General features: G+C 36.1%; 1 protein-coding gene across 2 annotated transcripts in view; it reads left to right on the top strand.

Moving 5' to 3' along the window:
- gammaSnap1 (gamma Soluble NSF attachment protein 1) overlaps positions 1–15,314 on the top strand; it is a 75,401-nt gene that overhangs the window by 50,857 nt on the left and 9,230 nt on the right. For both annotated transcript variants that reach the window (XR_014128838.1, XM_081743666.1), the window contains exons 7-9: positions 564–741; positions 3,719–3,943; positions 12,965–13,042. Coding sequence is in view for 1 of the 2 variants with exons in the window: in XM_081743666.1 (XP_081599792.1) it covers positions 564–741; positions 3,719–3,943; positions 12,965–13,024 (463 nt within the window). In the remaining variant the exon portion in view is untranslated. The remainder of the gene's footprint in view (positions 1–563; positions 742–3,718; positions 3,944–12,964; positions 13,043–15,314) is intronic.

The following is a 15,314-nucleotide window of genomic DNA, read 5'->3' as shown; positions in this document are numbered from 1 at the left end:
TTTCGAATCCGAGTGTTTTTTTATTCCACTTCAAACTGTAGGTCTCTATAGCCATGTTGTGACAAGGATATCAAACTTCATTCTAATAAACAATATTACACAATTGTTATCTTTATTACAGTAGTTATTTAGTTAAAATTGTACAGATTGGCCTTTCTACGCAAGTGACGTTTCTTTCAAAAAAAAATTAAAAAAAAGGAATTAAATGAAGTAAATAACAAATGTGGTAAGAAGTATTTATCACTGGATTAGTAGAATGAATTTCAGTTTACCTAATAAGAGTATTTTTTCTTCTCGTTTAAATTGACCATCTAACACATACCGAAATTATAAGCAACGATACTGTAATACAGAACACAACATAGGTTAGTTCAGCGTCTCCATAGGTTTGTGTGACGGTCGTCCACTTTCTTCTCACAATCTTTATTCTACAAATCTTCCATAGCCAGTGAAAGTTGCAATTGGAAGTAGATTTTTTTTCTGCTTTCTTTCGTAAAACAGGTGTTAACGAAATGAGAATGATTGAATCTAACTTACATTCTGTACGTTCTGTATTATTTCAGGTATGATCACGCAGCTGATGCTATTCGGAGAGAGATAGGCCACTGGCAACAGGCGGATAATTTGGCTGCCATTGGTCGGCTCACTGTCGCCCTTGTGTTGGTACAGCTTGCCCGTGGAGACTATGTAGCGGCAGAGAAAGCATTTAAGGAGTGGGGAAATTGTTGTGAAGCCCCAGAAGTAAGAAACGTTCCTTTCAGGGAGTGCTTAAATTTAGATTCTAAAACTGTAAAGTGTTTAAAATAAATTTATTCATGACTTAAACTTTAGAGGGTGTAAATTGATTGAGACTACAAGATAGAGAACATTAATATGTAACGGTACGTCCTTTAAAAAAAAAAAATCATATTTTCATTCATTTCAAAAATTCTCTATAGTTTTACATTTATTGCTACTCTACTAGCAGTTTTACATTTATTTTTATGCATTTTTATAGCATTTCCTTACCATCCATACCTCGATCCATTTATTCTTTAACCGCTTAACTTATAATTTTCTTAGCAAAAGTCGTTCCAAATTTTATAATTTTTTTTTATTGGTTACTTTGTACGTTGAAGGTTGAGATACGTAGAAGCAAACAGTACTAAAACTATCTAAAATTTAGGCCCGAATTAGGCACTTGATGAAAATCACCGATTTTAAAACCACGAGTATATTCGTTCGTAATAAAAGCAGATGTATCTTATTGTTAATCTTACTTTTTTGAACACTTTTTGTGTACATGAAGCGACAACGAATCTTTTGCAATGTTTTATTCAGTTCGTTCAATTTATTTGAACTACAAGCTGATTAAAATTCAGATTTAAATTTTCCCGCAAGAAATATTAAAATCCCAAATATTTCCGGTTTCTACAATCGATTAGGCGTCCAAAGAATATGTTTAATCTCCGATTTTATTGCTCTAATTCAAGGATCCCAACGCGTCGACCGTGGGTTACTAGTCGACCAGCAAGTTATGAGAGAGAGTCCGCAGTGATCTGTGTCATAGATCATTGGTATTGTTTTATGATTGCCACTAGCAGGCTTGTGAACAGATAGGTAGACCAACAGTTATTTATGAAATGGAAAGTAACCCTCAAAGCTAAAGAGATCGGCCATCCCTACTGTAACGTAAGCGGAAGTTATACAAATCTCATACCACTTCCGCTTTGAATATTAATCTTCGTATAGCAAAAACGATAAGAGAAAACAGGAAATGGCTTCAGCGTCCCACGAATAATTTTCGTCTCTCACTTTATTCCTGTAACACAACTGAAGTTGTAGATTTGTTTGGATATTAGAAAGTTATCGTGAAGCCGTGACTTTGGTATATACAGGGTGAGGTAAAAAGATGTCATCATTAAATGGGAGTTACGTAATATTACAAGGCAAGGATTAGGTTACAGGATTTAAATTTGTCACCCATCCCGCTCAATGCACTTACGGAATCTCTCCATTGTAGATTGTGTGGCCCTCTGGGCTATTTTTGCAGGGATAGAAACGATGACCTGAGTTCTTCTCCATGAACGTGCTAAGCGTTGGATTGGTATAGGTGGTTCTCTCCCATAACCAGCACGTTCCCCGACCTGACGCCATGTGATTTTTGGTTGTTGGGCATGGTCAAGGATCGTGTGTATGCCAGCAAACCTAGCAACTTGGACGACCTGAAGCACCACATCACTTAGGTCGTCGCTGCTATCCCTGCCCAAATGACCCAGAAGGCCATACAGTCAGCAATGAACAGATTGCATAAGTGCATTGAGCGGGATGGGTGCCAAATTGAAACTCTGTAACCAAATATTTGCCGTGTAATTTCACGTGAGTAAACCCCCCATTTAATGATAAGATGTTTTTGCCTCACCCTGTATATAAGAAAAAGAAAAAAACAAAGATACAAATAAAGAAAATTTTCGAGAGTAAACAGAACAATTTTACACAACTATTTCTTTGAAACGTCGTGAATCTGTTTTCGGATGCGAGAAAGTGATTTAGATAGGTCTCAGGGTTGAGAAATCAATTAGTAGCGACGGTAGGAAATGGTCGCTAATGGGTTCTTGGGAGCTAATTGGTTTTGTCTAACATCAGATGGATTAATTACTGTATCTTCGGAACCCCGTGACTAATGAATTTGAAATTTGATGATGTGACGTATTCGTAACTGCTAGGTATTCATTAAAAAAGATGGAAAAATATTACCGGTATTTTAACATGTAAACCATTAATCGACTTGTTTGAAACTTATGCGAGATAAATTTATTTCCGAGGAAATCTATCAGCAATTCCAAACGTGAAGCATTCTCATAATTCCTAAGTGTTGGAAACTGTTCAACCGTAAAAAGCGATAATTGTCTTTCCTGGATAGCTGGCAGAGCAAGGTGGAATTTGAAACATTCCCCCCTGGAATTAGCCCTCCTTGCAGTCTAGCAGCTAGCATTTGCCTTTTGTTCACGCGATTCCGGGTAGGAGAGCATTAAAGTTTGAATTAATTACGCTGATTCGGATTCCACCTTAAACAGTAAGTCAATGTCTCATATACCCTCTGTAGTGAAAGGAACGCTGAACTTCAACAGACAAGTATACTTGAGATATAGAAAATCATAAAGAGATATTAAAGATTCTGTGCAAAGTAAGAACTAGAAAATGTTACTATCATCGCATAACTCTTTTTACTTGTTGGTCGTAAAGTATAACATTTGTAACGTGGAGGCGTTTTGCTACAGCACTTATGAATGTGTCTCCCACTCTACGAATTCAGTATGGTTGGTGCTGGGATAGGAGTGGCGCATTGAAGCGGAGGTGCAAAATTATGTATAGAGTGACACGCGAGGGTATGTGCTGATAGAAAACTAGAATTGTTTCAATCATTGTTATTTCTGTTTTAATACCTGAATTTGAGAAATAAATGATTAAACGTGTAGTAGAAGGCGAGACGTCTCATTCTATGTATGGACTATCTTATAAATAAGCAGTTCTGACAAAATTGGATCATTTCTTTGTTAGTTCATACTTGTTGATATAAAAAATAGTACATATTTCTTAGCTTGTGCAAGTTTCTATAAAATCATAAAAATAAAAGAAAATAGAAGAAAGAGGAATTGGCGCGTTTTGGGCAGATATACAATTCTTAGAAACTTGATATCGTAAACGTTAATTTCAAATTAAATTTGTTTTGTTCTAGGTCCAAACTTTAGAAATGCTGCTTCAAGGCTTCGATGAAGAGGATGCTGACATGGCACGCCAAGCACTAAATAGCCCGTTTATCAAGAATATGGACGTAGAATATGCCAAACTAGCTCGCGACTTGCCATTGCCGAAAGGAATAGCACAACCACCCAAGGCATCAGTACGTGAAAATGCAGCTCCATCGTATGTGTCACCAAATGTTCAAATTGGTAAATCCGAAGTGAGTATCATTATCCTACAAAAGAGATGTAGATTCAGAGAAAGTGCAGAATTGCGTAAAAAATGTTTGATAGTGGATCCATGTCTAAAATTGGATTATTTCTATCACTACTGTTGGAATATGAAAATGGTACAAAGTGCTTTCGAATTTGAAACTAACTGTTGCTAAGGAAAATGGGAGTTAGTATGTGTAAATAGAACGCAGTTAAGATACAGTTGGGAAGGAGATTGATTTTGAAATTTAAGATTACGTGGAAGATTAATTAAATTAGTTATTGCCGCGTAGTAACTCTGATGTGAAAGGAAACTAGGCAATCGGAAACTGGTGTTAATTAAAGAGAGAAACAAATTGATAAGGAATTCAAAAACAAATTGTATTTGTAGAATGATATATTAGAACAAATGTGTACGAGCAGGAACATGGTGATTCAAGATAAATAATCATCTGTACTTTTATTTTTTTCGTGGTATTTAATTCGTGGTTGTTTAGTATATTGCAAATGTTTTTTCTTAAGTCAAGAATCCATTTCTAGAACGAAGAAAATATTTCAGAGCATGTCCAGCAAAAATTTGAAAATGAGGAGACACACATTTGTGGAACGAAAAAGTATTTACTACTGGATCGAAAGATGATTTTTTTTTCCAAAGTATTTTTGTGGCTTTTGCTGACTCTTAAGAGAGGAAGGACAATTAACTCTCAACATTGCAACTGCGATGAATGATGAAAGTAGAAGTAAACTGATAAATGCATAAATGAACATTGCCACTTTCAAATGACTGTTGCATGAACGTAATGAGAGAGCAAACATTAATACATCTGTATATTGTTGGAAAACAAGTAATTTAGTAATTTACATATAGTATAGTGGAATCTTAATTTAATTAAAATCAAATGAATGGAAGAGGTCAAACGAGATGTGTAAATTTCCCTACCCCAATATCTTTATTAAGTTATTGACATGTCAAAATTCCAATTAAAAAGCTATTTCTGAAACATTGTTACTTTGCTGTCTAGAATTTACAATTACTGTTACTTCAATACAAGGTCTGGCCGGGAAGTAATGTCACCAAACCTACAAGTATGAAAAACAAAACATTTATTTACGTAATAATAAGAATAATAATACCTGTACATTAAAATTCTTCAAAATATTGTCCGCTGCGTCCCCCAGCGGGTTTTCCAATTTGCGAAGGCATCCTGGAAGGCCTATATAAGAATTGCGTTTAAACCCATTCCACAAGCTGCTTTCACATCGTCAATTGTTCTATAACGATGTCCTTTCAGGGGGGGATTTCATACAGGGAAACGAGAAGAAGTCTGCGAGAGCCAAGTTGGAACTGTAGGTTATCTGGGGAGCGTTGCCATGTTAGGATTGGTCAGGTAGCTGGTTATGACGAAGGCAGTGTGCGCTGGCCCGTTGTCATGATGAAGTTTCCAATCGTCGATGATCTCTGGTCTGATGCGCCGGATCCTTCCTCTCAGTCTCCGGTGGACTTCTACGTAAAATTTAGAGTTATCGGCTGTCTCAGAATAACAATCTCACGGTAGACGATCCCCTGGGATCAAAAAACACAATGATCATAGTCTTGATCTTTGATTTGCTCATTCAAGCCTTCTTGGGACGAGGGGTAGCGAGTACAGAAGGTTCTCCCAAGGCATTTGGAAGCGTCGCACATTTTCTTCCGCCCATTTTCATCTCCGCAAATTGGCGTCCTTTTCTTCTTCAGCTGACAAATAATACACTTTGATAGATGTTTGCCCTCATCTTTTCTTTTTTGGAGATTACTCAGTGGAACTTTGGTGGCTGTTTATGTTAACTCAATGAGGAAGCTATAAATCCGGAACAAAAAGAACACAAACAAATGCATTAGACACGATTGACACATACATTGCTTAAAGAAATTAACGTTGTTGCAAAACAGTGCATTTATATTTATAAAATGAAAAACGTGTGTATTGGTATAGTAAAATTGGTGTAATTTCCTTCAATTTTGTTCAATAACAAAATTTCGTAGGACGCGTCATTTTTTGACAAATTGGACATACATGCAAATACAGGGCGAAAGACCGGCCATATTTGATCCAACATTGATACCTTACCGACCACTGCCAAGTCATATGACTTTTTTCTTTTAATAAAGAAGTGGATACCCCAAACATGAATCTAAAGTCAAACCGGGACTTTCAGTGCATACTTCCGCTTGGCCGCCGTATTGATGACGTCATTGTCCAAATTCTATTTTCGTTAGGGTTGCAGGATTCCCATAATTACGTATTAGAACACTAGTTACTTTTCCAAATGTTCTCCTGTCTTTAATTGTAAGAGTATTTGACACTTTGTTTAGTTCATTTTAAGTTCTCAAAATCCAACATCTTGTGCAACATAAAATGGCCTAGCTCCCTCAGTTTTTAAGAATAATATAGGTATCGTTTGAAAGGTGAGACTCTATTCAATAACGTTTATTTCGAGGCGTTTTTCCGTATCTCTGGTAGTTTCGTAGTAATCCGCTATGAAACGAATATAATGAAACTCAAAAGTTTTTTTTTTCGTCAATAATAGCCGCCATATTTAAAAATGTCATCAACGTAAAGGAACAGTATTACCTTCGCTAGCTTATTATTTAAATTTGAATATAAAAATTAAACTTTTTTCCTTTTTTATAAAAACAAACAAATATAAGTTCACAACACTTAATCGTTGATCCAAGACAATCTACATCTTTAACGATGTCATGATGTCATGTCATAGTGACTGCAGTCATGAAAGTTCTTCGTTATATCTGTTTATTGGTTCCCGTTCGAGTTGAAACCACTTATTTCTTAATTACGAAAATTATTATTTTTTTTTTTTCAGATAGTGCACATTTTGCCACTGAAAAGCAATAAAACTTAAAATACATTATGCAAAAATGTGTAAAATGCAAGTGAAATGTCCAGAGAAATCTCTTTTGCTAAACTGCAATCAGTCTGCATTGAATATTATTATTTTTATTGCGTTGTGAATAGAAACAAACTAAATAATAATGCTCAGGTTGGAAATATTCCTGAAATCGGTACCTTTAAGCCTTACAAGACAATATACTAGTAAAAGTTCATCTGTTGAAGCTTAATTGTATTTTCATCAAGACATTTATAACATCAAAACCGTTACGTAATCAGTTACATCCAACGTTCATGTTGACTATTGTTGTATTAATTGGTGCGGCAGAATACGTTTTTCAAACGTGCTTCTTTCTACATTGGTTTAAAAAGTTTGTGCGTTTCGCGTGAATTTTCTTTGTTGTTTCTCTTTTGTTCCGTTCTGCGCATCATACAACGACATGGCAGTTACGAAATTAATCACTTAGTCGCAGGGAGTATTAGTCATCTGGGAGATGGATTTCGCCAGAAATTCTTGCAGTGGTCTTGATAAATGTCAAAAAGGGTTCACTCTATCTTGAAAACAAGCTTGTACTGTCATAGCAATCATTGAGAACGTGGTTTCGGTCACCGGAAGTCTGAGACATAAGCGTCGCCAGAAATTTTATTAGGGTGAAAATTTGAATAATTTGAAGATTACCTACCTCAACATGGTTTAAATATGCGTCCAAATTGTGAAAGAGAAACGTTTCAGTTTGTGCGTCAGGGTCATTCCTAATACGAGGGGGAGTCCGAAAATAAGTTTCCCCTGGCGACTGTAGACAGAGGTGGGATGCAAGACTAAAAATAACATGAGACATTAAAGATCAGACGTACCTTTATATTTCCACATAAGTACCACGTACATTGAGACATTTGTCATACCGGTCTATAAGCTTCAAAAACCCTTCCAGGAAAAACTCAGGGCTCTGCATACCGAAGAAGCGTCGAACAGCTTCTGTGACTTCAGCATTGCTTCCAAAGCGCCTGCCGCAGAGAATCTTCAAAGCTGGAAACAAATGGAAGTCACTGGGTACGAGATCAGGACTGTATGACGGATGGGCAAGGTGCTTCCATCCAAGAATTGCAATATGGTTTTGCGTTTCCATTGCTGAGTGTGGTCTCGTATTGCCATCCAACAACAGAACGCTAGAGGTGAAAAGGCCAGGCCGCTTTTTCCAAATCGTCTCCTTCAAGTTCGACAGTGTATGACTACCGCGCAACTGTGATGGTTCCAACCTCCAAAAGGTTCAGCAAAAACATCCCTTGGGCGTCCAAAAACACTGTGAGTAGCACTTTCCCTGCAAAGAGCATTGTTTTGAACTTCTTGCGGGCAAGTGATGACGGATGCCGCCCCTTACTGAATTGGGGACACCATTTGTTTCGACATCCCATCAGGCCCATAGACTTCCACGAGATGGTTATGGATGTCTGCTCCCGACACGCCACGTGCACATTCATAGCGGACAACCCCTCGCACTTTCTCTTTTGACGACGACGTCAAAACGCACCTTCTCTCCATAGCTACCAGGCTCAGACTCAGAGAGTTATCTCCGCTTTGCACAAGCGCTGAGACTGCACCATCTGCAGAATCGCGGACGAACGATATCCACTTGTCTGTGTGTGTTGCACGTGCAACCGCTGTCTTGTTTCCCCCATTGCTGTTCGCTTTCCTGGGGAAACTTTTCGGACTCCCCCTCGTAGTAAACAGTCACGCTAATAGGTGTCACTACTCTACGCAGCCTACCTGCTTAACACCAACAGATCTCACTACCGTGCTGACAATTTGCCGAGTTTAAAACATTGCGACGATTTAATTGCAACTTAAAAACTGTATTGTTTCGATTAATTTTTTTCAAACTAGGACAAGGGCTGTAACCGATTTGAGCATTAGTATTTGTGTATTTCTACAGTACTATATTGTTCTAAGGATTGTAACTCTTTGAAAATTATAACCTCTACGTTAGAACGATTGTCTTTTCCTTTTATCAGAAAGGACAGAGAATAGTAAAATTTTAATACGCAAATACTAATTTTGGATATAATTAAAATATCTAATAATATAAATTTTGAAGTGAACTTTTTGAGACACTAGCCTAAAATTAGCTGTCCACAACTTGCGCGAGTATAGTTCTTACCGAAGTTTGAGATTTTACGATTAAAATCAAAGTACACGGTATTACGTCATAAAATTACTAAATCGTGAAATTCCTCGTATACTTGTGAAATGTGAACCGTTTATTGGTAATTAACAGACGTGTAAATCATTACGAAGACCCTGCTTAAAGTTAACAGTTTAAAAGGTCAATTTTCATTGTAAAAACTTCTCCAGTTGTCAGCTTACTGGTATACAGTTCAGTAGCAGCCACATAAGTTTCACTGTTACCGTTCAGGTGACACAATACTCGCGTGTACGGTTTTTGTCCGTTAGCCTAGCAGTGTCTGTCTCAAGGAAGCTTTCGGGTTTCCTTTGGACTATAGTTATGTGTGGTCAGCTGTCTGTTGGAGTCTGATGAAACACTTTCATCTCAGTGTTTATCGGACGCGAGGCCCTATTAGTGGTTGTGGGTCAACTTTCGAGCATTGATTGCACGAAGCATTTCGCGATTTGACTTCCGGTCTTAACAACAACTCGAACTCAGTCCACTACTACTCCCTACTCCTTTGAAGGGATCCTATGTTAGCTGTTTCTTAGCGTCTTTTTTTTTTTTTGGCTTTGGTTCCCATCCCTGGATGACCTAGGTTCTCTTCTAGATCTGGGATTACTTGCTTTAGCAATTTTCCATGTTAATTTTTCACCGTTGTTTTGCCAATTCATAGCACGCACTATGATACTGATTGGATTGAATTAATACAAGTAAGCGAATATTTGATCTATTTCCTGCTTGGGAAAAGCGAGAAGTATTAGGAAGCGACACGAATTTGCAATCTCATCTCTCTGAACTGTTTTTACAATTTTGTGTCTTCCTTTTATTATCAGATTTATAATAAAGGAAATACTGTGAAAAAATTACAACAGAATTCTTCAGTGACATCCGCTTTCTGAGATGCCTGTCTCCGTTTGAATAAAACCCTATTTTCTTTAACTTTGCTGTTCTTCTATACTTGAGATTCTGTCAAATAATACGTTATTTTTAACATTTTTTGCCTCCGAGTAAACGAAATTATGTTTAGTTTAAACAAGGGAGATCTTAGCATCAACAGAGGTGTACATATTGTCAATACACAGAATTTGATCAAATCATTCGCTCAGCCAAGCGATATATAATTGTTGATGGAAAACCGTATAAATGCATAGACACAGTAACACTGAGCATTTCTTGCCTTGCGTATCTTAATTTTTGCAAAAGGATGCATTTGAAACAATTTATAGTATTCCAGTGTTGCGGTTCACCAAGAATTCTCTCGTATTTATAGTTTGACAAACAAATATATTTATTTCCCATATATGAAGAAAATAATACAACAGAAATTCAGCAATTGTGAATCCTGGCTTTTACAAGAAAAGAATTCGAGAAAAGCAAAATTGTTTCTAGAAACTATTTACGTTCCTCGTATTCCATTCTTTGAGTTAGTTATCCATGAGATCGGTAAATTTCAACAAGGGAAAACTAGTACAAATACATTTTGATGGTCTGTAACGTCACCAATAGTTACTTAATTACCGATCTTTTGAAAGATATGTAGGCTCAAACAATAATTTGCTTCTTATATAACAATGTATTTCTAATATACGGATTTTATGATTGCATTTTATTTGACTTTTTGCCCGGGCATCGATATAAGACTTTCGAATAGTTTGCTAACACAATCAGTATTAAGTTCGCACCATTTTCTCTTCATGAATTTGTAGGCCGCGCAGAACGCAACTGTGACAATATACAGCAATTCAAAGCGAACCTTCTAATCAAGAGGACATTTATTTGCCTAGGATAATCTTTGCAAATCGTAGCACAACAAAATTTGCCAGTTAAAGTTGTTACGTGGTTATCAGCCACGAACTGTCCTGGACATGAAATATCTAAATTCTGTCTTACAGAACAATTTTTAAAACCGACTACATATTTTCAATGAAACAAAATTGGGGGGAGGGGTGTTCTCCAAAATTGAGTTTCAAAAGAGTTCGATGAAAAATACAAATACAAAGAAGTTGCAATAAACTTGTGTACAGGTGAAAATAAAGTAGTAGTAGTTTAATACGTCAAATTCCATAATAGAATTGTCCAAAAGGAAATTGGTGTTCATCGATTGAAAAAGGTTCGAATTCCTTCATATTAGGATCCATAATCAAATAGCTTCACAAACTAAAGTCGACCCAACTTATTGATCCATTGGAGTAAAGTAGAAAGAAGGGGAAACCTATTACGGACGATTATAAACAAGCGCATTTGTATGACTTATTCTATATAAATATATAACTGGACAGACATGTTGTTTGTATAATAATAAAGTAATCGTACGATTTTCTTTCCTTAACTTTTAGTTTTTGGAGGGAGAGAGGGAAATTAAAAGACCCAATATATTTCATTCAAAAATTTTCTTGTAGGCCTTATATCCGGAGAACTGCATATAGTGTAGCCAAACCCAAACTATCACTTAACTTACAAGGAACGGACATGAACCTGTCATCCGGACATCCGAATCAAACCTAGTCCATTCGATTAACATAACAAAGGTATGTTCATGCACAAAAAATGAGTAAGTTCCTGGAGCCAATTAACCCTGTTAGTATAAAGAAAATCGTAGACTCGTCGTGAAATAGCTATTGCATCAACACTGTTCATTGGAAAATCATGGTTTATAGTTCATTCTCTTCAGCATGAAACAAACTTTCCAGAGATGCTATGTATTGGGGCCCATAACGTACCTGAACAGGGAAAATTCCTGCCAGAAATCCCTCTCATCAACTTTGGCTCTCTGTGGAGTGGCCCTGGATAAAAGCACACAATCCAAATGTATCTCGAAAAATAGTATGGGGTATTAGAAATATGTGTACCAAATTTTGTATTGATAGAGGGAAAAGATATGAGGGGAAATCATGTATTGGTATACAAGCTTTTCCCTCATATCTATTCCGTCTATCAATACAGAACTTGGTACACATATTTCTAATACCCCATACTATTTTTCGAGATACATTTGGATTGTGTGCTTTTTATCCAGGGCCACTCCACAGAGAGCCAAAGTTGATGGGAGGGATTTTTGGCAGGAATTTTCCCGACATTCTCCCAATTTTCCCTGTTCATGTACGTTATGGGCCCCAATACATAACATCTCTGGAAAGTTTGTTTCATGCTGAAAAGAATGAACTATAAATCATGACTTTCCAATGAATAGTGTTGATGCAATAGCTATTTCACTGCGAGTCTACGATTTTCTTTATACTAATAGGGTTAATGGACCCCAGGGACATACTCCGTTGTCCATGGCACCTAATTTTTTCTGCATGAACATATTTTTATGTTTATTGAATGGACTAGGTTTGATTCGGATGCCCGGATGATTGGTTCATGTCCGTTCCTTGTCAGTATGATGTTCTTATTCCGTAGAAAATACGAAAACTCGATTTAGGGACCGTTCAAAAATTTTGTGGCCGCTGATCCAAAAACCAATTATTGGGCAAAATGGCAATCTTTCGATCCATTTTAAGTTTAATGTGAATAAGAAACAATGAAACTCAAATAGTGTGCACAAACAGAAATAATCATACTCACGTATCATATGAAAAGTCTGAACGTGTTTGTGCTACAAAATGGACGTACAGTTGTAAATGTTTTTGAGAAGCACAAACAAACAAGTTCCATACATAGCTAAATAGCATTGTTTAATTGGTGAGATGGAACGTCGTCACTAACCTTACAAAATTATTGCTCAAATTGTGTGCATCTTCTCTTTTCAATTGCTAGATCTGGAAAAGTTGTAATACTTAAGCAATCTATGTTAAAAACAGTGACTATATCCGAAGTAACTTAGTTCTCAATCATCCACACACAAACATGAGGGCTAGGTTTGAACTCATGCTTGGTAGTATTTTTTAATCTCCACTATATGTGGTGTTCTAACGTACCACGTTTTTCAGAAACCAAAATTAACGTGAAATTACATATACTCGTTTCATTTCAGGAGTCAAACAAAGCTGCTGCAGACGCAGACGATGAGGATTTTGAAGGTGGTTTATGCTGAAACAGTAGTTCTAAATCCGTAAGTATAAAAGGAACATTAAGAAAAAATATAAGGTAGTAGTAAGAATGAAAATTTCTTCGAGCAAAACGTACCTGTTTCAGATGTTTCCGAAATCCATATTTAAATAAGTAAATCATAAATCTTTAAGTTTTACGTCCAACGGTTATGCTGGCTATCCTAAAGGAGACGGTGATGATGAGAAATGAATGAAAAAGTGGGAGGAAACGGAAGAACCCCGTCCACCACAAAGCTCACTTGATATGAGCTGGTATCGAACCAAGGACCTCATGAACCAGAAGTGAACGCTATACTACGGAGCCGCCGCTGCCCCAAAATTTATATTTCTTTATATCTTGTTCATTATAGCTTTAGAAATATTCCACAGTATTAATAAAATAAAAATAACCAAAGCACTAAATATATACTAATAATACTTGTGTAACACAAATAGTATTAATAATATTTGTTGCTTTGGTCACTTTTGTTTTATTAATTCTTATATATAATATAGTGTGTTGCATTGTGTAATAGGCGTTTCACAAAAGAAAAGAAAAATGGATCCAAAAGTGCTCCACAGAAAGGAACTGAGGTGCAGAATGTTAGTCCCTAATTATTTTTTAAAAACTAACTAACTAGGTCTCTTTCGTAAAAGACTTGTAGACCGATTGCCGCAAGAAACGAAATACCCTTAGTGAATTCTCCCTTTTCAATTCATCCTGCCAAGATAGATGTTATCTACTTCCTTAACATTCTAGTTTATATAATCCTCGTATCTTCCTCATAATTTTCTCAACGGTTTCTTGCAGGGTTGAAAAAATAGTTTTTTAAAAAAAAAAAAAAAGAACAAAACGTGTTTAAAACATGTAAAAGATGTTCAAAATGTTTTAAACATGTTTTAAAACACACGAAAAAAACATGTTTTAAACATTTTGAACAGTTTAAAACATGATTTTAAACATATTTCAAAATTGTGTAATAACGTATTTATTAATACATTTTTTAATTTGCAACCGACCTTTTCATTTATTTTATTCTCGTTAAGACTATACTGTGTTGGGTACAGAATATTTCAGTATAGATTAGTAATTCTCAACTTATTTCATATCACGACCCCCTTTTATTACACCCTCTTGCCAGTAAGTACCTTCTTTTTTTTTTTTAAAGGTAAATTTTAAAATCTACCTACTATGGAGATTTCACACAATCTATCAATATACATGGCAAAACAAAAGTCCTCTCCATTCTTGTGTATTGAAAACTGGTTGAGGGAGAATGATGAAACTATAAAATTCTAGATTGCATCTTGTCATGTAGTTTTTCTTTCTTTCATTTCGGATTCGTGGTTGTGAAAATATGACGTTTTCCGTTGGTGTATTCTTTTGGACACACACTAAATTTATTTAACGTAATTGTGAATCATTGACGATGGCATTCGGAGCTTGACTTGTTAATCATTCCCATGCTGACCGTAAACAATATAATGTTAATATCTTAAATTTATGAGCAAGGGGAAATTAGCCCTTCTCCATTTCATCAACGCCCTTGTCTAGCGATTGTCTCATGAAACTTTAGTCCACACCCTTTTACGTGTTTTTTGTTTAATTTATTTCGTACTCTTGGCTACGAAGATACTACGTTAGCTGAGCAAAAGTGAACCTTTCTGAAAATGGACTTGGATCTCTTGTGCTCTGAATGCCCCATATCTAAAAATATTTTATAAAAACTAAGTTGGAGCCAAATTTATCCTCAACCTAAGTTTGTTCGAAACGCATAAAATTAGTTTGTTTAGTTTGATTACAGTTTTGCACCAGAAGTAAGGCTATATGAGACAGGGCTTTTTGTTTAAAGTGGGATCCGAACCACTAATTTTGAAATTTTACGTCGGATTGCAGTCAAAATCTATAGGGCTACAGCAAATTCCGACGTCTCGTCCCCCTACCCTCAAAATGTAATGTTAAATGACTGAAAATGGCGCCCTGTAGCGTGGTGCATACATACAGACAGACGAACAAATTGAGATCAAATTGTCCCAGACACTGATGTTACGATAGGTATCACACATTAATGGTTAGTTACGCGAGCGACTGCCATATGCCAAAGTGTAAAGTTTTTAAGAAAATTTAGAACTGAGGTGGGGAAGAGAGACGAAGTAAAATTTTCATAATATAATGATAAAGATATTGTTGATACAAAATTAATTCTTACTAACGTTAGAATCATCAGAAGCAATTTTCAGATCAACACTTGTACCATTTGTTTGGGTTTCCAGTTTTTTCATAGCATTGCATTT

This window comes from Thermobia domestica, chromosome 17 (genome assembly GCF_964235325.1).
Source record: "Thermobia domestica chromosome 17, izTheDome1.hap1.1, whole genome shotgun sequence".
NCBI lineage: Eukaryota > Metazoa > Arthropoda > Insecta > Zygentoma > Lepismatidae > Thermobia > Thermobia domestica.
Note: the sequence above shows the minus strand (reverse complement) of the source record. Positions and strands in the feature narration are given on the sequence as shown.